This window comes from Furipterus horrens, unplaced genomic scaffold (assembly GCF_987537825.1).
Source record: "Furipterus horrens unplaced genomic scaffold, mFurHor1.1.pri manual_scaffold_9, whole genome shotgun sequence".
Lineage (NCBI taxonomy): Eukaryota > Metazoa > Chordata > Mammalia > Chiroptera > Furipteridae > Furipterus > Furipterus horrens.
The window spans coordinates 54,118,627-54,143,948 of NW_028327179.1; the positions used below are offsets into that span (position 1 = coordinate 54,118,627).

Consider the following 25,322-nt stretch of genomic DNA (forward strand, 5'->3'; position numbering starts at 1 on the left):
TCATTTTTATAATTATGGGGCATAAATGTGACTGCTTTTTGCTACTTGTACAGAAAGCCAAAGGTTAGTCAAGCTGCTGTTTTTAAGCACATTTTATATTTTCATTCAGTGCTGTAAATTTATGGGTTTCACAAATTTTATACTTGTATAAATATCACATACTTGTTCACATAATCATTAGGTGTCAGGGTGAACCCCTGTTATATTAATTTTCATCAGCAGTATTCATTAAGCTTTTGTTGAACCTAATTTTTATATCAAGTGGTGTTCTTGGCCCTGGGGATACAATAGTGAAGCAGGCAGACAAGGAAAGACCCTGCCATCAAAGAGGTTATCATCTGGTATGGGAGGAAACACACAATAAAGATAATACGCTAGACACCTTTAGATAGCACTGATTGCTATGAAGAAAATGAGACCGGATGATGTGATGGACAGAAACTGGAGGGGGCTACTTCCAACTGGGTGTTCCAAGAAGGGCTCCCCAAGGAGGGTCATTTGAGCTGAGACTGGAATAGCAGAAACAACTTCATTCTGTGAAGATATGGGGGAGGATTTTCTATAATTGTACCTTTATGAGTCGTCGTCGGCAGCCGTCCGTCTCGAGAGACGATGGTGTAGCTTCTTAAGAGTCCATCTGCACCGCCGAGAATGGCTGTGCAGTCCGACTCGGGAGTGACATGGTATCTGTCTCCTCCCGTGTTGAATCGACATCTTGCGATGACGCTGAAGCTACAGAGCCTGGGCAGGGTGATATGGAGGGTCTGCTGTTGCCCATGCAGCAGACCCCCCCTCTCTTCGCAGCTGAAGGGTCCAAGGGAAAGACGGAGTCAATACAGCTTGGCTTCAGGTGCGCCGCAGGAGTTGCCGGTGTTGACTACAACGTCAAACCGCCTTAGGGACTCCGGCTCCGGATTTTCTGTCGGGGTTTACTCCCTTAGCCTTTCCCCTGAAGAGGTATGCCGCAAGGCAGCGGAGGTTTTTTGGAGTCAGAGTTTTCCTTCTCTGATGTGCCCTGACTGGAAGATCGAACCAGCGACACTTAGCTCGCAGGCCGACGCTCAATCCACTGAGCTAAACCAGAGTAGGCCAACCGTAACAACATCCCCGGATTGTTTTCTCAGTTGTTCTTCATTTCAGAGTCCTTGTATTTTTTCTTAATTACCTTTTTTGGGGGGTCTGTTTTGTTGTGACTTTATGGTTGTGAGACAATTTGAACTCTTAAGCATTTGGATTTCCTACTATTCTTAGTAATTTATTCTGTAGTGTTCACTCTTAGAAGCAGAACATCACCCCTTTGCACATATTTGACAATACAGGTTTAGAAGACAGTATTAGCATATGTAGAAGCAGAGATTGAATTTCTGTAGTCTTGTCAACAGACTTCCAATATCCCACTACTCTTCTGAACCACATTGTAAAAATCCTAAAAGTATTTGGGAGCCTTCCCCTCAGAACTGTTATTGTATCAGCTTTGTGTAGTTAAGCTTAGCTATTTTGGGACTCTTCTAGCTGAAACTATACTTTTATTTCCATTCCTAAGAGAGCATTTTTGGTAAAGTTCCCATGAATTAAAAAGTGGAGAATCAAGTTTATTCATAAGCAAAAGTAAGTAGGAGTGGTTTTTTTCCCCTTAAGTAATAGTTATATTTTATTACTGTGATATTTAAAAATATCAGTTACATGTTGAGGACTTTGGTGCATGAATAGAAAGAATGAAAATATGTGTCTTTGTAGTGGTCCTCAAAGTTGGCACTTTCTAAAAGCTCTAGTGCCTGTATTTTATCTCACTCTGCCCTCCAGCCATGCTTCTTTATGTCTAGGTGGGTTGGACACCAGATAGCATGCTGTATAATCAAAGAGGAAGAAGAAAATTAGTCCCCCAAATGTCTGCCTGTCAAACAGTTCTCTTCATGTCCAATCAGAAGTACGCAGAGAATGCATGGCTCATAACCTGTGTCTTCTCAGGACCAAGGCTGAGAAGCTTTGGAGAGTGTCTCTCCAACTGTGATTTGGTCCTACTGCCCCAGAGCCCCTTCAGGGGCTCAAAGTGTCTGGAAACAAACTCAAAGGTTTGCAGGATAGTGGCAACTAGAGTATCTCTAAGTAGTACTTACAAAAGTGGTCAAAGTTCATCATCATTTAACAAAAATATAGACCATAAGTGGCTATTTTCAACATCAGGAATTAAACATGTATAGAAAGTTAATTAGCAAAATATTTCAGGTTTTGTTGTTTTATTTGCTTTTCTGCTATTGATCTTTTAAAAAGTTAGTTCTTCCTTGGTTCAAGGGGGAGCTGTATTTCACTTTTAATTTTTGAAGTATGGGCATAAGAGAAATTAATTTATTCTGAGATAAGTATTTGCTCTGTTAAAAACAATTAGTTTACATGGTTTCAATTTAGGTAATTTCAACTATCTTTTATTTAGACAGTTAACAGATTCAGGAAGTGTTTATTGCTGGAAAAGGCGACTAATAGGAGGATAGGAATGCTCATTATTCCACTGACTCCAAGATTATTGTGTACATCTCACTTCAGGGTATATGACCACTCTTCTGCATAAAGTCATTTAACTAATGTGGCTTCAGTATAGATCGGCTGTGTGTGTGTGTGTGTGTGTACATATGTGTTTATTGATCATAGATCATGACTCTGGGCTGTTATTTTTTTAACTTGAAACTTCTTTCCCAGAATTTGCTATATGCACCAGACCAAACTCACAGGTTCATACTTTCAACTGAATGCTTTGGTTTTTATAGAATTTAACTTTTTAATGGCATTTCTCTTTATCTAAATTTTTGTTTAGATAGTAACTTATGTGGTGTAAACCCCTGAAGTCACTGAATTTGAAAATATAGCTAGCATTTGCCAAGCACTGCAGAAGCAGGGATTCTGTTACTTTTCCAGTGTTGCACATCTGCATTCCATAAAGCAGTAAAATAATCAGGAGAAGGAGCTCACCTTGTTTACTTCCTAGGGTTGATTGATTCTTACCACAGGTATTGACTTGGGCCTCTGCTCTGCCAGTTACTCCTTAGGCTTTGGGGACAAAGAATTGAGAAGATAAGCAGGTCCTGTTGCACCAGTGGAGTCACAGACGTGGGAGGCTTTAGGAATGGAGAGGCTTGTTCAGTTTACCCCAAGTCGTGGAGGATTCTTTTTGTAAGAATATTTCAGGATTACAGTTACATCTCTGGGTCTCCTGGGAGGAGAGGGATTAAGACCAGTCTAGTGGAATATGGTTTGGGAACTGAGGGAATTTCTGGTTAGACAAGCATGAAAATATTCATAGGAACACAGGACTCTTAGCATTCCACTGCAGTGGCATTTGGAAGGAAGTCAAAACTATGTAAATAATTCTGCATTTTTCTTGAAGATTCACTAAGATCTTAGGTTATATCTCTTTAAACTGGTAGCCATTTAGTGTATTCTTAAGTCATGTTTCATGTTTCTCCAGGAAGTTAATGCATTTCGTATATTTTTCCTTTTATATTTTCCTAGTTTCTAGTATCGGTTTTTGCTTTTTTGTGGTGTGTATCATTGTGTGTAAATACATTCACAGAATATTTATAGATAGGAAACTGGAAGGGTGGAAACTTTATTTGATTTGCCACATTTTAAAACATCATCTGTTAACTTTTTTGTGAATTTGTACTGCTGCTTACTTTGTTAAAAGTGGTAATATTAAAATTGGTAACAGTAGCTCGCAATAAATAAGCACTCATCTCTTATATTTGAATAAGTATTTATACTTTACAGGCACTTTCAAAGATGTTTATATTTTTTCTTAATAACGGACCCCTCCACCCCCCCGGAAAGAAGGAATGCAGGTCTTACTTTTCATAAGTTGAGAGTTTAAGTCAAAGTTACATGATTCATCTAAGGTTTCACAGAAGGCCACTGGCCAGTAGTGCATGGAGTCTTAGCCTCCTGATTCCAGTTGGTACATTGCCCTGGATCTCAGCCTTGATCACCAATGGTAGGCAATGTCACCAGTGCCCTTCCTCACCTTCCTCCTGTTCCCTTCCCTATACTGAGGTTTCTGAGAGAGAACACCAGGCATACCCTGCCCAGACAACAAATTGCTTTATTTCCAGCAAGGCTATATTATCACCCTTAGTAACTAGACTTTAAAAAATCTAGAAAATTTGTGGCTACTATTAGCTGGCCAAAAGTTTGTGCAAGAAACGTGTGTTTCATCCCTGCAAGTGGATATGGAGGAATATGGATATGAGGGTTTGGCCTTTTGGTAATTGTTGTCAACACTCACTGTTTATTTTGGCCACTGTGTACCACTTGCCTGGGGCAACCATCTTCCTTTTTTTTTTTTTTTTTAAAGATGTTTTATTGATTATGCTGTTACAGTTGTCCCAATTTATTTTCCCTCTGCTCCCCTCCACCCAGTGGCCCCCTCCCTCCAGTTGCCCCCCTTAGTCCATGCCCATTGGTTGTGCATATAGTTCTTCTCAACATCTTCCTGTCTACTCCACTCCCTCCTACTATGCTTCTTAATTCCTGCATCATCTCCCTCCCTTTTCCCCCTTCCCTCTCCCCGCTGACCTCCTCCCAATTTGTTCCCCATACCTATAGTTCTTTTTCCACTCTCATTGCCTACTTAGTTGGCTTTGTTTCGATTCCCTAGCTTCTGTTGTTGGTTGTTGTGATATAGTTTTCATTTTAATGTTCATAGTTTTGATCTTCCTTCTTCTAAACAAATCCCTTTAACATCTCATACAACAGTGGTTTGGATCTAATGAACTCCTTCAGTTTTACTTTGTCCTGGAAGCACTTTCTCTGCCCTTCTATTCTGAATGACAGCTTTGCTGGATAGAGTAATCGTGGTTTTAGGTTTTTGCTTTTCATTCCTTTGAATATTTCTTCTTGCCTGCAGGGTCTCCTTTGAGGAGTCAGCTGATAGTCTAATTGGGACCCCTTTGTACTTAATTCTCTTCTTCTCTCTTGCTGTTTTTAAGATTCTCTCTTTAATTTTTGACATTTTGATTATAATGTGTCTTGGCATGGTTCTCCCTGGGTCCAGTTTATTTGGAACTCTGTGCTTCCTGGACCTGTAAGTCTATTTCCTTCCCCAAGTTAGGGAAGTTCTGCTTCATTATTTTTTCACATAATTTTTCAATTTTTTCAACTAGTTCTTCTTCACCCTCTGGCAACCCTATGATTTGAATGTTCACTCTCTTATAGTTGTCCCAGAGGTTTCTGAACTTCTCATTTTCCTCACTTTTCATTTCCTCTTTCTGCACTGGTTGACTGTTTGTTCCTTCCCTCACCACTTGTTTCATATGTGTTTTGGTTCATTTCAGCAGGACTAGCCTTCATTCCTTCTCCGTCTTGATTAAGTCCCACTGTTATTTCTGTAAGCTGTCTTATAACTATAGCTCTGAAATGAGCCTCAGAAAAATCATCTATCTGTTCGTCCATTAACCCATGTATTTGCTTTCTGGTCAGCTGTGTGATTGGGATCTCTGTCATTATCCCTGCCATCCTGACAGTTTTCATTTTACCTTTCCTTCTTGTCATACCTCCTACGCTGTAGTGGGCGGAGCCCCGTGCACTTGTCACTACTGGGCGACCCTTCTCGCCACACTGTGGCGCTTTGTGTGGGGGTGGTGGCCCAAGATGGATTCCTGCTGTTCACTCTCCACTGAGAGACCCGGAGGCTCCTCCTCCGTCCCTACACCCTCTGGGCCTCACAGTCCGAGGCAATGGGGGTCTGCCCTCTCTGGCATTGGAATCGCAAGCTGACGGATTGTCCTGCAGCCAGAGGTGCTCCCCAGGTGCTTTTCACATCCCTTAAATACGGGTGTCTGTGCTTACCACTGTCTAGTCACTCATCACTGCAGCTGCCGCCACCAGCATCACTTGATCTCTCCACTCCGGTGTCGCCCCTCCTACCTGTCCAGACGAGCACCACTTGTTTATAACTTCATACGTTGGACTTCCATGTAGCTTTATTTTATGGAACTTCTGGTTATTTCTGGTTTTGCGGTAGTTGTAGTCCTTCTTAGTTGTGGAGGGAGATGGAGGATGTCATTCTGTGCCTCCATTTTGGCCAGAAGTTTCACAACCATCTTCTTAACTGTCTGATCCTGTGTGCCATTGGGAAGTGGAAAACTGAGTCATGTAACCTATCTACCCACAATTTAAATATTCATATAATTTCTAGCAAAAATATAAAGGAGAAATAAAGCAATTTATAGTAAGTAAAATGTATTTTGGTAGGTACATGCATCAATATACATACACATAAGAAGGCATAATGGAGTCAGATTTTCCCACCTCCATGTGAAATCATTGAGAAAATGAAGTGATACTTTAGCTGTGGCATGATTTTTTTGAAATGATGAACATCTTTTATTAAAATTAAAAACAAAAACAAAAAAAACCCTCTACCCCAAATTTCTTTAATTTATGTTTTAGTTATGTTGTATAAAATAATCGTGTTTACATAAAGCAGTGTTTGGATCTAGGTTCAGATGATTATAAACTGACTTTTGCACCATGAATGTACAACTGGATATTTGAAAGTAGAACAGGACAAAAATTGTGGGGTTCAGAACAGTTCTTTGTTGCACAGGACTGTCCTGTATGTTGTCTGCCAAATGCCAAGGATATTTTCTAAATTATTATGACAATGAAAATATTGCCCCCAAAAATTCAGAATACACTTTCTAGATGACAGTGCCGCTTGTTTTGAAAATCTCTGCCTTAAACATTTCAGAAAGACACCGAAACCTAAGGGACCCCAAGAGAACAAAGATTTCCCAACATCTCAAACCAGAATCATAATGCTGTGATGTCATTGTCTATAGAGGCTGGAGAGGCAGGAGGAAAAAGTCTACTCTATTTTTTTCCCCAAGGCTAAAGTGTTTTTTTTCCTTCATCTTGGCTTTATCAGCCTCTGCTGTACTCTCCTGCATTCCTGTGGTTGAAGCTTTTTGCATTCCTTCCGTTCTCTGTCCTTGTAGCTTTCTGGGGAGGTTTTCTTTAGACCAGCTTCTGAAGGAAATGTGAAAAATGGGTTTGGAAGTATCCAGCAAAACTGATGGAAGTGTAAATATATGTAACATATAGTTTACCCAATTATAGGCTTTTACGTATATAATTTGTGACTTTGCAAATAAATATATGGCTAAATTATTTTGGCACATAAGTTATGAGAATTTTATCTCTATTAGTTTGGAGGATATAATTTTGCTATAAACTATAGTATCTTGATAATTGGGTTTGTGAATTATTTCACCAAGTTCATCTTTAGTAACAATGGAAATCAATACAAAGGGAGATACATAGCTGTTATTGTGATTTCAGGGATAAATTTTTTGCTTTATGTTCTTCGCGAGGAAGCATTTTGGTGATAGATAAACATAAGTTCAAATTCTCCATCTGCCATAGAGTAGCTGTGTGATCTAAAACAAATTAATATATCTGAGCTTTACTGTAAATTGTCCTCATCAGTAATATGGTGATGCTGATATTTAATAGCATGGTTGCAAGGACTCATGTAAAACATCTCATGTAGTTTTCTCCTAGTGCTTGTTACTGTGCCTTAAAAATTTTCATGCAGTGTAACTTAGGGCTGATAAAAATTTTAAGTCTTTTACTTGACCTATTTCCATAATGTAAGCAATTTTTATAATTACTGTTTTGAAAATATTGAAGTGTTAAAAAGTGCAATAGGTCCATGACATTCTGTCACTAAATATACTATATAACAGATGATGTCATTTCTGTAAATAATATGGACAACACATGTACCTGCTTTTCTCAAGAATAAAGTTTTTAAAAACCTCATTTCTTAGGTAATTAAAACCAAAACCAAGAAGAAACAGCAGGCTGAGTTGGTCTGGGGACTCCACACACCAACCTGAAATGGCACCCTTTAAAATACAGATTTGTATGTCATGGACCTCTGACTTACACAAGAATTGCAAAGCCACATCGCTTAAACTTGAGGTCCTTCAACTCATAATGATTTTAGTACACATGGGCATTTTAAATTTTGTTTCCTAATTTTTTGCATTGTAAAAATGATGCTTCTGAATAGTTGTATGCATATGTTGCTTTTTTTCTTTAGTGGTATTTTTAAAAAATGATTATTGATATTTTAGAGAGAGAGGAAGGGAGACAGAGATAGAAAAAGAGAGAGAGAGAGGAAGAGAACTTGTTGTTGCACTTATTTGTGCATTCATTGGTTGCTTCTTGTATGTGTGTATGCGCTCTGATTGGAGATTGAACCTTCAACCTTGACATATCGGGATGACACTGTAACCAACTGACCTACCCGGCCAGGGTCTGGTGATATTTCTTTAGGATATATCTCTAAGAGTAAAAGTAGAATTACTCTATTAAAGGACACAAACCTTTTATGGCACTTGATGTAATTGCCAAATTATATATATACATATTCTATAGATTTACACTGTCTTCAGTTAAGTAGATTCATCTGTCTATAGCAAGGGATTTTTTATTTCTAGTGTTTTGAGGGGTACTAATTTAACAGGTGAAATATTTTAATTTGTATTTCTTTGGCTACTAGTAAATTTAAAGTTACTTTTCATATATTTGTGGTATTTCCTCTTGATTATTTATTCACTTATTTTTCTCATATTTCACTTAAAGGATAATTTAACAAATTAGGTTCTTTTCAGAACTGTGGTTAAATTAGATTTTTATTTAATCATATTATACTTTTTTTTCCTTTTAGCTCCAGTAATAAACCGATTCACGAGGCGTGCATCGGGTAAGTCTGACTATGTTACAGATTTTGCTTACCACTGGTGACATTTTTTAAATGATAGTAGTATTGGAGAAGAAGGTATGTAGAGAATAATTACTATAGAGCAGTGACTTTCAACCGGTGTGCAGTGGCAGGCACACTGGTAAGCCGCAAGAAATTTTAAAACATGCGATACCTGACTACTTAGTCAGGGGCACTGACCTCTTTTCCCTTAATTGTCAAATAAAAAAATGGCAATGGCCAACACAACAATAGCTGTCATTGTGAACAAATCAAAATTATACCTTCCTTCTTTTGTCAGATTGGCAAAAATTATACTTCTTGTAGTGCTGCAGAATTTTAGTAGTTTATGTGTGCCATAAGATGAAAAAGGTTGAAAATCACTGCTATAGAGTGATAATTTATTTGTCGTTTTGTCAGGAAAACAACCTCTGATGTAATCAAGAATAGAAAGTAATTGGAAATATTCTCTGGTTGACTAAACTTAAAATCACATTGTGCAGTGAAGCTAATATATCTTTCAAATGGAGACTCACCCCAGGTTGTTTATTCCTGCTCTTGATTAGTTATTATGTTCGTGGTTATCTGCTTGACAAGCCACAGTTTAGAGGCAGTATTTAGAAGATTGGGTAAAGAACCCTTTAGAAACAATGATGGATGAGAGTTTTTAATAAGGGACAGGAAAACTTAAAATGCAGATACCTTAAGACATTGTCATCATAGAGCCATTTAGAATCAGAGAAAATTGCTTTATATTTGTTAATACCCCTGTGGTTATTGCTATCTTAAAAATACCACAATAACCTAATGCATGTTCACAGTGATTACGAGTGTTTAAATTAGGTGCACTATCTACTTGGGTAGAAGTACAGGACACAGTTGAGAGCATTTCTATCCAAAATGGTTTAAGTAAGAAAAGTTTGGATATTGAAATGGATAAACTATTATTTGAAAAACTCACCTCTGTGGAATATTTCTTCTGAAGATAGAGGACAAATGAAGTCTTAACATATTTGACTTGAGAAAATGGTTACTCTTTCTTTTAAATATAACTAGATATTTTTGTTGTTGAAAAACACAAGATAGACATTTCAAACCATCTTTGATATTTATATAATACAAATAATTTATTTTCATAAAATTACCTTATTTCCATCTGTGCTGTATTACTAAAGGTGTTTTAAGGTTGAATTTTATTTTTAACTTGTTAGCTGTTACTGATACAATTTATTCTTACTACGTAGTGACCAGGTCTATAAGGAAAAAGACAAGGATTAGGGAAGCATACTATATTGGGATGGCATTTATTTTACCCCTTAGTTTTTTGTAGTCTCCAGGCATATTAATTTAAATATTGAAAACAAGAAGTAGAATGTAATAACTTTTGTGGAATGAGAGATTATGTTTATATCAATAAGTCATCAGGTTTTATCCCAAAGTAGAGCTATCAAGAATGATAGTAATTTAGTTCAGTATATAGTCTTTTATGAGCAGTGGTGGAAACAAAAGACGAATAATAAGAGAGACTCTGTAATGTGATATCTTGTTTTTGTGATTTAAAATTTTTTCCATAGGAACGTAGTTAAGAATCTTAGAGTAAATTGCATATTTTTCTTTCTCAAACTGTATGACATAAGATTTATTTCTGGGCAAGTTTCGTTAGTATTTATTGTACATTGTACATACCATCAGTTGATGGGTTGGAACTCCAGTTATGTAGATTCCTTTTTTTAAAAAAAGATTTTATTTATTTTTAGAGAGAGTGGAAGGGAGAGAGAAAGAGAAGGGAAAGAAACATCGATGTGAAAGAAACATCGATCTATTGCCTCTCATACATGCCCGTCTGGGGACTGAACCACAAGTTAGGCATTTGCCACACCTGGAATGTACCCACAACCTTTCGCTTTGCAGGGCAACACCCAACCAACTGAGCCACACCATTCAGGGTGTAGGTTACTTTTGGAGCACCATTATTTGAGTCCCCCTTCACCACTACATCTGTGACAGTGTAACTCAGCAGGACTTGGTGAAAATATAGAAGGTGGAATGCCAGCAAGGAAATACATATTAAAGTGAAATACTGCATTTATTCCTAGAATGACAGGCCATAGGAAATGTCAGTGAACACAGTAGGAAGCAATTTGATTTAAAGAAGAATAATAAAGTGATATTAAGTTCAAAAATCATGTTATATGCACAAATAAGCCTTAAAAGGAATACAAACTGTTACCCTAACATTCTGAAACCATTATGAGAATGAATCGAGACATTGATTATAGGAAGGAAAAGACAACTAATTTGTGGAATGCCTGCCTCTGGTGGTTCAGGCACTAAGCCCTTTATATACATTGTTAAGCATTTTATATACACTGCTGAACACTTTATATACATTTTCAGTCTTTCATGCAAGGCAATAGGATTATATTTACTACTGTAGATAAAAACAACTGTAGTTATAAAAAAAAACAGGGATGGGATCTGTTTACTCATCTATATGTCTAATTTATATTGACTTCCTTTTTTTATAAAAATTTGTCTAAAACTTTTCTGGCAAAGAAGAATATAGAAACAATCTTGAGACATCTTGAGGAGGAAGTTCTATAATTTCCTTTGTTAAGTTAATTTAGTGGCTAAAAGTAATTGATTTTTATACTAGAGATATACATCAGTTTCTTTTCAATTAGCATTTCCTGAAAATGAAAATAAATGTCTGCTTAATATAGATAGTCATACTTGGTAATTAGAAATATTTCTTAGGCCATTGTTTCCTGAAGGAGTTTTATTTCAGAAATACTTTTTCTTCTTAGAAATAAACTGTAAAACTTTAATGGGAGATGTGTCATATAGGGGAGAAAATAAGTTAGGTAAAATTGACCAGAAGTCTATATGATATGAAAGTTCTAAAAATTAATCTATTTTTAATACAACAATAATAAATGCTGTATTTTATATATATATATATATATATATATAACAACAATATGTATACTATGTGTAGTTCTAGGTATACAATCACTATTGATTGAATGGAAAAAATGTTACATTCTTAATCTTCTGAGTTTCCCAAATTTTTGGCTTTTGATATTCATACTGCATCTATAAAAAATTAATATTTCAACCTGAATGATTCAAACAAAACATTTCTCCCTTTCACACCTTTTTCTTTTTGAAGATGAGAGGAATGTTTATATTAAGAAATTGTTTATAACAAAACCATTATTTAGGATCATTTTTACACTTTTAATAACACTGTTTCTGTTAAATGCTTCTCATGTGTTTTCAGTGGCTGCCCACAAAACTGTCAGTTTTTATTTCTGTAAGAGAAATCAATTTTACTCAGTATTTTCAAACCAAATACCTAGAATTTTGTTTTTTTTAATCCTCATGTTAGGAGGGAAGAAAGAGAGGGAGGGAGAAACATCGATTAGTTGCCTCCCGTAAGTGCCCCAATTGAGAATCAATCTGGGGATTGAACCCACAATCTAGGTATCTGCCCTGACCGGGGATTGAACTGGCAACCTTTTCGTTTATGAGATGATGCTCCAACAAACTGAGCCACAATGGCCAGGGCCAAAATTTATAGGCTCTTAAGAGTTTGTAGAGGTTTCAGGATTTTATAAGCAATTTTCCACTTGGTACAGGAATGAAAGAAAGAAAACAAACATATGGGTGGGCATTGGAAGAATAGGCTCTTGCTTTATATACTAGATTGGATAAATTCTACAAAACATGATTGAACCGGTCAGATATCTCCTGAAATTCAGGTAAAAGGTACCTTTAGTATCTTCTTGACAAGACTATATAACCGTAATTTTGTTGTTTATTTAAATTTTTATTGAGATATAATTGGTATATAACATTGTGTATGCTTAAGGTGTACAGTGTATTGATTTGATACATTTCTATATTGCAGTATGATTACCCATAGCCTTATTTTAAATAGCACCCCATAATCCTATTTTTAAACAAAGAAAAAGAAATACTGCTTTCGTCCTTTTTTAGAAAAAAACCATATCCACTCTTAGTAATCATTTATTTGTGTGTCTTTTTAAATACACAGAGGTCATACACAATCTATTTTAGATTTATGTAATTAACATTGCATGTTTGGGGTTTAATTTTTCTTACAACTTATTGTGGGCTTTATGTTTTGGAAGGTCATTCTTTTTGGTGGAAAAAGAGAAATATACCATTTATTGTTGTAATTATCAAAAATTAGCCCTGACTGGTGTAGCGCAGTGAGTTGGGCATCGTCCAGCAAACCAAAAGGTCGCTAGTTCGATTCCTGGTCAAGGCACATGCCTAGGTTTTGGGCCAGATTCCCAGTTGGGGACATGCATGAAGCAACCGATTGATGTTTCTCTTGCATGTCAATATTTATCTCCTCTTTCTCCCTCTCCTCCTCTCTCTCTAAAAATAAATTTAAAAAATATTTTTTAAAATTAGTTGTGGTGGTAGATATAGTAACTTGATAGAACTTTGAAGAGTAACTCTAAGCAAACAACAATCTTGTTTAATTGTTCATCTAATATAACATGTGGGAAAGACCCTAGGTTGTGAAGTTATACAGACGAGGGTTGAGTTCAAACTACCCATTTACTCTGTGACTTTACATGTAAGTTCTTTATGTCATTGGGTTCTACTTTCTTATTTTCATTTTCTTTCAGTGGAGAATCATGCCAGCTACAGTCATACTTATGATGGTTAAGTTAGATGGTTTTTACTGAGCAGAATGTCTATGCCATCAAAAATGTTAGTGGTTGTTCTCTATGACGTTATTTAAATCAAAAGGAAACTATAAAACCCTCAGCTCTGTGCCTTATCCTGTCATTAAAAGAGTCTTAAAGAGTTATAACACTATTTGATATTCATTCTTTATTACAGACATCTCTTTTTATTATTTGCACTTTTTGATTTTTAAAAAGTATGGTTTTACTGTGTGGTTTACCCTGCCTGCCCCCCCCCCCCGAATTCTGAATTGAGAAAAAAATATCTGGAAGTATGCTGTTCATCTGGAGACACTGCCCTGAAGCTTGAAGTCAGACCTCTCTCTGAATTTTTTTAACCCTAGGATTTTCTTTTGAAAAAAAGTCAAGCTTATAGGAAAGTATGAAGAGTAATTCAGTGAACACCCTTATCTAGATTTCCCATATGTTAATATTTTGCCACATTCGCATGCTATTCTCCTTCTTCCTTACACATGCACATACACAAACTTTTTGTTTTTTCACTGAACCTTTTAGGAATCCTGAATTCTTCATGGATGTCTCCTAAGAACCAGGACATTCTTCTACATAATATAATACAAGGAGTTTAATCTTCATATAATGCTGTTATCTAATATATAGTCTATAGAATTCGATTTCCTCAGTTGTCTTGATATGTTCTTTTTGCCCCGCTCTTTTTTTAATTCAAGGTCATTCGAGGCCTTTGCATTTAATTGTCACGACTCTACTTTTCTTTTTCAATCTGATTTTTTAGAGTTCTGAAGGTTATCCCTAACAATGAAGGAGTTCACTGTTGTGAATTCCTAGATTGCATGAGCACATTCACTGCCTGGTCACTGTGCCCCATTAATGTCCAGGAAATCTCTGCATTAACATTTAGTGTTGCTTCCATGGACTACTGTGAGCATTACTTGTTCTAATACGTAATCATTTCTTATAATAGAAGTGAAAATCAAACTCCAAATTATGAATTTGCTAATTTTCTTTTCTCACGTAGGTAGTTAACAGCATCTACATTTTTAGCCATAACATAAGCATTGAATTTTATAGTACATCTTTAGCAGAGCTAAAATTGTATATTTTTTCCTAAACTAGCATTTAGAATAATTCAGAGGTAAAATTAAATTTTTAAATCTCACATACCCACTGTGTAAAATGACATTAAGAACCCAGTGAAATCACCCCAAACAGAAAATGATCAGTCCCCAGGAAAGTGGTGAAATACCAGAAGTTGAGATCTTGCTTGAATCTGATTCAGGGAACATATGCTTCCTTGATTCAGGGGACATATGCTTCATTTTGTTTTGTTTTGGAAATATGTTGTAGCTGTGGCATTATTCAGTGTTTTTACTCTCAAGTTATTTGATGAGATTTTTTAACTCCCCCCAATGATTTTTGCCAGAGGTCACTCTCAGATTGTCAAACTAATTTGCTAGTATGACTATATTTACCTTTATATTTTGTTTTTGAAATGAGCGTTTTCAAGCTTGGTAGTCACCAACACTAGGTACGTAATGCGCACTGGAAGAATACTACTTCAACTAATTCATTAATTCATTCAGCAGACATTTACTCCATCCCTACCACCACCAGATGCGGTGCTAGGGATGCAAGAAGAGTTGGCCACAGCTCTTGAGAAGTTCATCGTCTAGCAGGAAAACTGGCTGTGACTCAGAGTGTGGTAAATACCACAATATCCACAAAGGGAAAAGGAGAAGACATCGTTCTTCCAGGATATGGCTCACAGATCGGTGCCGTTTGAGCTGATCTTTAAGCTCTTAACATGGGTTTGAAGAGGAAAATAAGGGGAGAATCTGTGCTTTATTACTAAAAACTGGCTATTTTTATTTTAATAAGCCCTTTTTTATAGTATGCTGCTCTGCACTTTGCCTCTGCCATCAAGCACCTGTGGCATGGAGTAAACAGATGCCATGGCCATGGTCATAAGAGGCGTAAGGCTAGAAGTTATTTCTGCCTTTAACTTACCATTGTTACAAAATGTGTGTCTCTCTTACCAGAGTAGGCAGTCTGGACTCTGGGTTCAGATTGACCTGGGTTGGAGTACAGCCTCTGCTACTCACATGTCCACTTAATAAAAGTACATGTGTGTCTGTGAGTGTGCATGTGCATAGCCTCAGTCACCATTTTAATGCCCAACTTCTCCAGGTAGAAAATGGAAATACAGTATTCTCTCACTTATCATGGGTATTGCGTTCTAGACCCCCCATCCCCCTGCGATAGGTGAAAATCCACGAAGTAGGAACCTTACATTTATTTTAATATTTATATATATTTTAAGGCTTTACAGACCCTTCCCACACGCTTATTAACTGTTCCCAGTCCCTTATTAACTTTTCCCACTCCCTTATTAACCTTTTCCACACTTTTATAAACACTACTTATGTTCTTAAACATATTCTATACTCTTAAACATACGTAACTTTAACAACATGTATACAGTACTGCAAAATCTTGCAATATAACGAAAAATCCACGATAAATAATTAAATATAATATTTTTAAAAATCCCTAGATACAGTGAGGCCGAGATAAGTGAACCGCGATATAGAGAGGGACTACTGTAGTACTTATCTCTTAAGATTATTGTATTGATTTAACAGTAGATAATCCACGAAAAACACTTAACAGTATTCTCTCCAGTTTGGTTTCATAGTATCCACCTGTTGTTCATATGTGTCTCCACTATAGGAAGTAGCTTCCAGGAGCTTGGACTGGATGTCGAAGTGGTTTGGAAGTAGCTTGTGGACTGAAAAACTTGACCTGAAGAATTTGTTAGAAAGATGATACCCAGGGTGAGGCTGAAATCAGGAGTCAGACAGTTCAGCCAAGGCAACAGAATAAAACCAGAGGTGCTGTCGCTGGGCATGGGAGGAGAGAAGGGAGAGTGGAGAGTAGACCTAGAGAGGTTCTCTGAGGTGTCAAAGCACAGTCCCTGGGGCTCTTTGCCCAGGCTTATCTTTCAGATGGGTGGAAGTGGCTTCAGCCACTCCATGCACCTGTATTGCTCTGTGCCCAGGCTGATGTTAAAATGGATTCTCCCCTGAGAATGGTTACAAATAAAACCACATTAACAGAGCAGGTGCTATGACCACTTGTCCTGAGCCTCTTCCTTCCCTTCCTTGGTATTCTAGCAGTGTTCATTTTCTGCTACTTCTTAACAAGTTGCGTACTGGGGAATTTAAATGCTTTTTAGAAATGACGAGAATTCTCGCCACCCGTATGCAGTGTGTTAAGCATATTGTGTTCTTGCAGGCCTGAGTCAGCTGTGGGCATTACCATATTTTTTGCTCCATAAGGCACGTTTTTCCCCCTCAAAAGTGAGGGGGAAATGTCTGAGCATCTTATGGAGCAAATATTGCGTCACAGACCATGATGTGTATTACCTGACCTGTCAGCAGTGGCAACAGCTGTTAGAAGAGGAAGAGGTGGGCCCACGTGAAACCCCTGGGGATGCTTAAATGTCCCACTTTACTGCTGAATCTCAGTGTCTGGTCAGTATGAAGATAGCGAAGAAAGTGATCTCAGTGATTGTGAGCAACTGAGCTTCATAAATTCTGACACTAGCGATGATGAGTTCTTGGGGTTCCCAGAAAACTAGAAGAGTACTTGAACCTTAAAGTCTCTCCTCCTTTGTTAATGAGAGTGATGGTGGTTCTTCATACTGTTGTTGACTGCTCTTCACTTTACATGGTTGAAATATTATTGTTATATTTTATTAAATATTTTAGTACACCACTTGGTTCAGAGTATTTTTTTTCTTGTATTCCTCCTCTAAACCTAAGTGCATCTTATGGTCAGGTGCGTCTTATAGTGTGAAAAATACGGTAGATTCCAGTGGAATCTATGGGAAGTATTGAGTCTGGTTCTTTTTGTTAGGCCCATGAAGGCTGATAAACTATGTCAAGGCCAGTGAGAAATTCAATTATCTCTTGAACTTAACTGCATGTTTCGAAAATTCTCTCTTGAGTCCTGCAGGAAAGAGAGAGGAATGCAATAGTAAAAACATGATTAACAGGGCAGGGCTGGGCAGGGTGGGTGTCTCCTTCTGCTCCTGTGTCCTCAGAGTCTTCACATGAATGAATTCAGAGGAACTGTGTCATGGGAAGCCTCTGTAGCTCACTTAGCCCCAGTGTGTCCTGGTTACTCATAGGCATGAGTAGATAGAATAGCCATTTGAACTTATCACAACTATCTCTAATTAGGATCAGAGTTTAGGTCACTGCTCCACAAATTCTCTGTGTGAAGGACCAGCTTTTTCCCATAATCCATTGCAGACTAGTACTTTTGTAAAATATTGTAAAGTTGCCACAGCAAAATCAAATAGCTATAATATTTTCTAAACACTTCTACTCTCTGTACTTATCTCATTGTGGACTGCTGTGGTGTGGGTGACATTACCTTGGTATGCTCTGTATGAGACATGAAAGTTCTCATAAAAAGCTTTTATAAGGGAAAATCACACGTTTATCTAAAAGAACTGCTTATGAAAACAAAACCAGAAACCTTACTTTACCACTTGGGCATTTTGTATGAACAGACTGCAGAGTGAACAGTGCCCCTCACAGTGGTGGAATGGTGGTATTTGGCAACCCTGCTCCAGGTCCATGATACACATATTGCTCCTTCTGCTGCCTGGCATGTGCCTGCTTCTATTGGAAATACTCCACAAACTTTACTTGTCTAGCCTTGTTACAACTCACTGTCACCGCCCCCCTCCCCCGCAGTCATGTTCCTTCCCCCTCAGGATTATTTCTGTCTTTCTGGATACCATCTGTATTTCAAGTACGTAACTCCTGCTGCTGTTACTATTTCACATCATTTGATATTGGAGTTTTTTCATGTGTCTCTTTCCCTCTACTGAACTGTGAGCATCATAATTGATGGACTAAGAGAATATGGTATTTCTGGATGAAGTAAAAAAAAAAAAAAAAGAATGCAGAAGTAGAAATGGGAGTGCTGGAAGGATGAGAAGATTTGGCCAGACATGTGTAATGAGGTTTACAATATTTTTAATTTAATCTTTATTGTATTTTAATAAGGACCAGCTATGTATGTAGTTACAGAGTAAGACTGCTAAAGTGGTTGAAGTTTTATTGGAGTCAAGAAAGCAAACACAATTTGAAGATGGGCTTGGACATTGAAGTCTTCTGATGATGGCAAAATTGGAGTGGAAAGAAAATTGAGTCAGGTACCAATCAGGAGGGGGGAATCTCACAGGAGCACAGGTGTTTGCATGGGAGGATCAAGTAAGCAGTGGTCTGGATGTCAGTGTATGTAGGCTTGAGAGTCCCTCACTACCTTTTGGATCCCACTGTGTGCAGGGAGCAGGTCCTTCTAAGAGAAGTGGTGTTCTTGGAGAAGAACCAGGTTTTAGCTGAGGCAGAGAAATGTCAGAAATGTTTTATAAAAGCACTTGAGAGTGTGGGGAAAGTGTTAGAAAGGAGGGTAGTAGTGGACAGAAGGAATCCACAGGTCAGCAATTCAATTGAGCAAATATTTATTGAGCAGTTACCATCGCAAGGCACTGTGCTAGGCACTGGATACAGCAGCAACAAATGTTCCCTGCTATCAAGATACGTACAGTCTAATGGGGGAGCTTAAAGGGGTGTAGAGATGACATTGGGGCAAAGGCAGGTGTCAGGAGGGTCTTGCATGTTGTGGATGACCAAGGATGACAGAGTAAAGAGGGCATGGTTGGTTCTAGGGTCTTTAGGTTCTAATTTGTTTACTATGAATACTTGTTTAGCTTAGCTTTCTTTTAGGTTAACTGTCAGCTTACCAGTGGGAGCATTTTAACCTTCTGTTTACTTTAAGTATAAAGGCAGCATAGTGTAGATATGAAGAGTTTAAATTTGGGCCATTCTTTCACTTATATATTAAATATTCAAATGAAAACCTACAATGTTTTTGGCATTGGGCTGTGCCTGAGGCAAAAAACATTGAGGATCTTAGATGCATCACTTATTAGCTTTGTGACCTTGGGCAACTTACTCAAACCATCTTCTGTAAAACTGGGTGGTTGTAATTCATGAAGAGAATATCACATAGCTGTTTTGTGTGCGTGTATTTTTTAAGGACAGTGCCTGACACAGTGCCTAATATATCATTAAGCTCAACTTATCAAATTTTTATAAGAAAAATGCCACAATATTAATATCTGTTATTTTCTCCTATAATTTGTCCCACTTAACTTTAAATGGCCAAAGGACGTAATTCTGTGTATCTCTGACAGCGAATTCCCTTACCCTAAATTTGGATTGATTTAATATTGTAAGGAGATTTTGTGGGAGATGGAAGAGATTTCTTTGAAATGTAATATCCTTTAGCTTTTTAGATAAAAACAAAAAAGCAACTTCATTTTCCCCTAAATTATAAGTTATATTTGCAGACTGTTATTTTGAAATTAAATTGATCTGCCATTAAAATGTTAACCTTTAATTTTAAACATATAAATTTAGTTCCAACCCTCCCTCTACCGCCCCTTCCTTGCTCTTAATCAGATTGAACCACCTGCTTTTTGGAGCTGATTACTAGAGAATGTTACTTTGATTGGGTTCTGAGACTCTAAGAGCGCAACAATATATTATAGACTAGCTTATCATTTAATTATGTTTCTGATATTTAAAAGAAATAATAGACCAACTAAAATACAAAAAAGTATATCCAGGTCTTCTCTTTCTTTTACCAGTAACAAGCTTGTTTCACCTTCACCACTTACTTCCCCCACCCCTTTTCTCCTGTCTTCAGTCTTGAATTACTAAAACCGACAGCATTGCTTTTGATGTTGTTGTTTTACATAAAACAGTATAATCAAACTACTGAAACATTAAAATATAGATAATGGTATGTTGTTTTCAGAATGGTAGCAAAGAGGAGCCTTTCATTTGAAAGACTGAAGAACTTAAATAATTGTATTGTTATACTTCTATCAAGGAATTGTGAATGTTATCTCTATTGACCTCCATCAGAAAAGGTGGAACTGACCTCTTCCTTAGATATTTTAAAACAGGATTCCAAGTTATAGCTCCCTTTTAAAAACAGATGTTGAACATTAAATATGTTCATTGCATAACAGAGTAATAGGGAACCAGATGCACAGTGTTCCAGAAAATGTACATGGCTTTTATGCTGCGAGGTCGTTTTCAGAGCTGCATTTCAACAAGTTGTTGAGTGATGATCTGCAGAAAAAACTGCAAACTTAAACTTAACCGTATCTAGTCTTGTGGCTTTTTAAAAATAAACCGCTACTTTCAAGTTACCTTTTTATTTGGTATTTTCACGTTCTTCAGATTTTGTAGACTATTAAGAGTCTTGCTTTGCTTTTCTTCAGCACATTTATATGAAGGGGAGGGTTTAATCTATTTTAAGTTTGTTTCTTAAATTCGAAAATTGTTCTTGGAGTTAGAATAATGATACAGTTTATAAGCCAGAATTAGATTGTTATTGATTAAGATACAAACATTCATATTGTATTACATAGGCAGTTTCATCAGAAGTTAAGTGAAATTAAAAATTTATTTAGTTAAGTCATCTTTTTGGAAAGGACTCTTGATTTTAAACTGTATAGTTGGTAGGACTGAGGTCTCTTGCATGGTGGTTGTAGCTGCAGGAGAGTCATACTGTATTTCTCTCATCCTGGACAGAGATTCTAAAGCAACCTATGAAAAAATCTTGATAAAATATAAAGTAACACATATCAAAAATGTTAAAGAGTTTATTTGAGCAAAAATTGATTCAAATTGGACAACATTCAATTTAGCAGATAGAAAGGAATTCTGAGATTTACAAAATGGAAGTCTTTCATAGACAGAAAGAAGTAGGAGCTAGGAAGTTATACTAGGCAAAAAAGCGGGTTGCTTGTTAAAAGGTTATTTTCTTTTAGAAGATGGCAGGGGTTTATTAGGCACATTACCTAATTAGTACTTATCAGACAATTTCCGATTGACTGCTTTTTCTTTCCTGGGAAAACTGAAACTGTAACTAAGTCAAGTCTCGGGTTGATGACATGGGGCTTAGCATTAGCAACTCTGTTCTGGGCCTGTTGTCTTGTTTTAACTGTCCCAAATGTTTTCCATGAATTTATAATTCCCAAAGCTTTGTTCTGTCTTTTTCATCGAAGAATTAGTTTCTTTAACAAGGTAGTAGCTCGAAAGTTTGAATAAGGATCAATTATTTAGGTTATAGCCTTAGCCTGATTTGTGAAAGTAGATAATGGTGAATGATGACAACACTAAAGTGTATGCAGGGCGAGCTGTGTGCCAGGCCCCATTTCTCAGATTTGCTTTCCCCGTGATAACCAAGAACCACTGCTACTATCTGAAGGAGATTTTCTTATTATTGTCATTTACAGGTGTGGAAACTGAGACAGAAAGAGTATAATATGCCCAAGCATATTTTCACTTTTAATAGTATTACTGCTTTAAAATCAAATCAAACTAGTTTTTAACTGCTTTATTAAATGGTAGAGCTATAAAATTCTTGGATTGTTCATAGCCAAATCATGCAGTTATTAACGAGGATTCTTCTTCTCCCTAGAGTGGGGAAAAAAACTTTAATATTGGGAAAACTCAATTTATATTGTAATGACTACCATCTAAATACTTTTCTGATGTCAGCAAGTGAAAGATGATGCATGTATACCTAAGGAAGATGCAAAGAACTGCATAAGTCATGTTTGCTTGGTTTGCAGAATTGTATTATTAAATACATACTCCTTTGCAATTCTGGATCCTATAAAAATAAAAAAATCTAGTGATATCTGTACAAATTTGAAACCAATGAGACTAACACTAAGCAATCTGAAAATAGTATGTGCAATACTCTATGGTGACTTATAAGAGAGAGGGATGAGAAGGGCCAAAGGTGGGGAGGGACGAGAAGTGAAGGTTTACTCATTTTCTCCACTTTAATTTGAAATCGTTTTCAGTTCTCCCCTATCTTCAGCAACAATAAGTCAAGATCTTTTTAAAAAATTTTCTTATTGATGAGGTCATGTTTCCCACTAAACATTATGTTCAGCTGTGAAAGTTTTTCTAAAATGGAATCTTTGTGAATCACTATCCATGTTTTTTTATAGTTGTGATCCATGTGTGCCATGTACTTTTTATATCATTTAAAAAAATTTTATTGTAAAATTGGTACATTCTCATGATAAAAAAATTCAGGTAGTACAAAAGTGTGTAAAATGAAAACTAAGGTGCTTGTTTCTCCCATTGTTCTCCTAGTTCTGGAGAGATCCATAATTAAAGGTTTCTTGAGGACTTCCCTGGACATTTTAATGCATGCTCATATTTAGTTGGAATTAAAATTATATACAACTTTGCATGTTGCCTATTTCACTTAATAGTATATCCTGTACTACTTATCATGTTCCTACATCTAGGGGGTACCTAATTCTTATTTAAATGACTGAATGATAGTTCATTATATGGATGTATTAAAATTTTTAAAAAGGCTATTTAAAGTTCAGGTACCTATATCTTTGCATAATTGTGCAAGTACATTTAAAGGATTATTTCTAGAGTTGGAATTGCTTAGTCAAAGGTATGAGCATGTGAAATTTGTATAGGCATTGTCAAGTTGCTCTCTGAATGGTATACTAATGAATATTTTTATCTTATTTGTAACATAGTGTAAAGGACTCAACATTACAGAATTTTTAAATGTGTACCAGTTCAACTGGTCAAATGTGTGGGTCAACTATGTTTTGATTAGCACTTTTTTTATTTGAATGAGGCTTAGCATCTTTTCATTGTTGTTGACTGTTCACATTTATTTTTTCTGTGAACTGTCTGTTCGATTTTTTTTTCCCTTTACTGATTTGTTAAATCTTTGAACTCTGAAGTCAGGTGGCTCTGGGTTCAGATTTGGACTTTGTCACTCACTAGTTGTTTGACCTTGAGAGAGTTATTTAGTCCTTTTGAACTTCAGTTTATTATCTGTAAAATGTGGTAGCATAGCTTCCTCATAGGGTATTGTTAATTGATTAATGAAATAATCAATGTAAAATTCTTAACATATTTCCTGAAGTATAGCAAGGCTATAATATATGTTTGATAGTAGCATTACTAATGCTATTAAGATATTTTAAAAATTAAGAACAGAATTTGTCAAGTGCCTTCGTAGCATCCATCTGATCATTTGGTTTTTCTTTCTGGACACAATGACATGCTAAGTTGTATTAATAGATTTTCTAATATTGAACTATACTTCTATTTTTAGAATGAACTCTGCTTCTTGATAATATGATAATATTAATCATTAATTGTGTTCTTGCGCTATATCTAACACATACCAACTTATTTTAGTACAAACCAAAACACATTTTTAACACAGAATCCAGCTCAGAATTTTAGGTATATTTCAGACATATCACTGAATGTGCTTTCCTGTTTTAGGTGAACAATGAGAATCACAGGGAGGGATTATCTAGCTATATGCTATTTCTTGAAGAACCTGCCAGCGCCAACAAGAGGAATTTATTATGTATGAGATGTCCTAGTTAATATATATAACAAGCAGCCATTGTTCCATGCATACTTTTATGTCAGTTGAGATTTTATATATGTGCTTCATGGCTTTTAAAATAAAAATCACACTGTAGTTTTATAAAACTGCAATAAAACTTTTCATACAGCCCCTGGCTGCTGTGGCTCAGTGGTTTGAGCATCGGCCTGTGAGCCAAGTGTCGCTGGTTCGATTCCCAGTCAGGGCACATAACTAGGTTGCATGTCAGGTCCCCAGTTGGGAGCACGAGTGAGAGGCGACCACACAGTGATATTTCTCTCCCTCTCTTTCTCCTTTTCCCTTTCTCTAAAAATAAAATAAGTAAACAAATAAATAATTAAAAAAAAATCACTACATTATGAAGTATGCATACTGCAAAGTGTCTAAAATACAACTGTGCAATTTAATAAATAATTATAAAGCCATTACCCATACAGAGCAAAAAATTAAAAAGAAAACTTTTCATACATAGGAAAGTCTTAATATGTTCAAAATTTGTGTCTTTTTAAGGATGTATATATGTCCACAATGGTATCTTCTGTTGTTTTGATTATACAAATTCTGTTATTAAGATTGATTTTATATTGTGAATCAAGCATAGAAATGAAATAAATACATCAGTAACATTTGTGCAAATTGCTTCTCATGGTTTTCGTTCCTAAAACCATTTGCATTCATCAGATACTGACTTCTTTCTTAATTCTTCCTTTTTAACTTCAGAAGTACTAAGGGCATTAGAAATGTGATATGTATGGTAAAGATATTTTACATTGAAAAAGTAAGAATTTGGCTTTCATTCTATGGGTCCATTTTGAACACAAACTTATATGTATAATTAGAACCTGGAATACCAGTGAGAAACACTGACTAGTCCTAATAGCTACCATTTATTGAGGGCTTACCATGGGCCAGGAACTGTTCTTTACATGAGTGTTTTATACATACACACACAAATTTATTTTGTTAAATTCATTTTACTTCTATATAACAAGTACTATTATTGTTCTGATACTACAGGCAAAGTAACTGATACACAAAGAGGTTGTCCTTGCCCAAGGTAACAGCAACAGAATGGCAGAGATAGGATGCAAATTCAGGCATTCTGTCTGTAGAACCTGTGCTCTTTTAAATACTTCAATCTACTGACAAAGAATGGAATCACTTTCATTCAACAAACATTTATTGAGCGCCTACAGTGTGTGAAAATTCTTAATTGTTGTAGATATGGGTCAGTGCTGTGGAGTGGTGAGTAAGACAGACAAGCTCCCTGATGTCATGAGGTGTGCATACTTGTGGAAACAGAAAATATC

The 25,322-nt window shown here is 36.4% G+C and overlaps 1 protein-coding gene across 1 annotated transcript in view; it reads left to right on the forward strand.

Moving 5' to 3' along the window:
* Window positions 1-25,322, forward strand: part of PRKAR2B (protein kinase cAMP-dependent type II regulatory subunit beta) — a 118,293-nt gene that overhangs the window by 19,653 nt on the left and 73,318 nt on the right. The window contains exon 2 of the mRNA XM_090287338.1: window positions 8,726-8,761. Within this exon, the coding sequence (XP_090143464.1) occupies window positions 8,726-8,761 (36 nt within the window). The remainder of the gene's footprint in view (window positions 1-8,725; window positions 8,762-25,322) is intronic.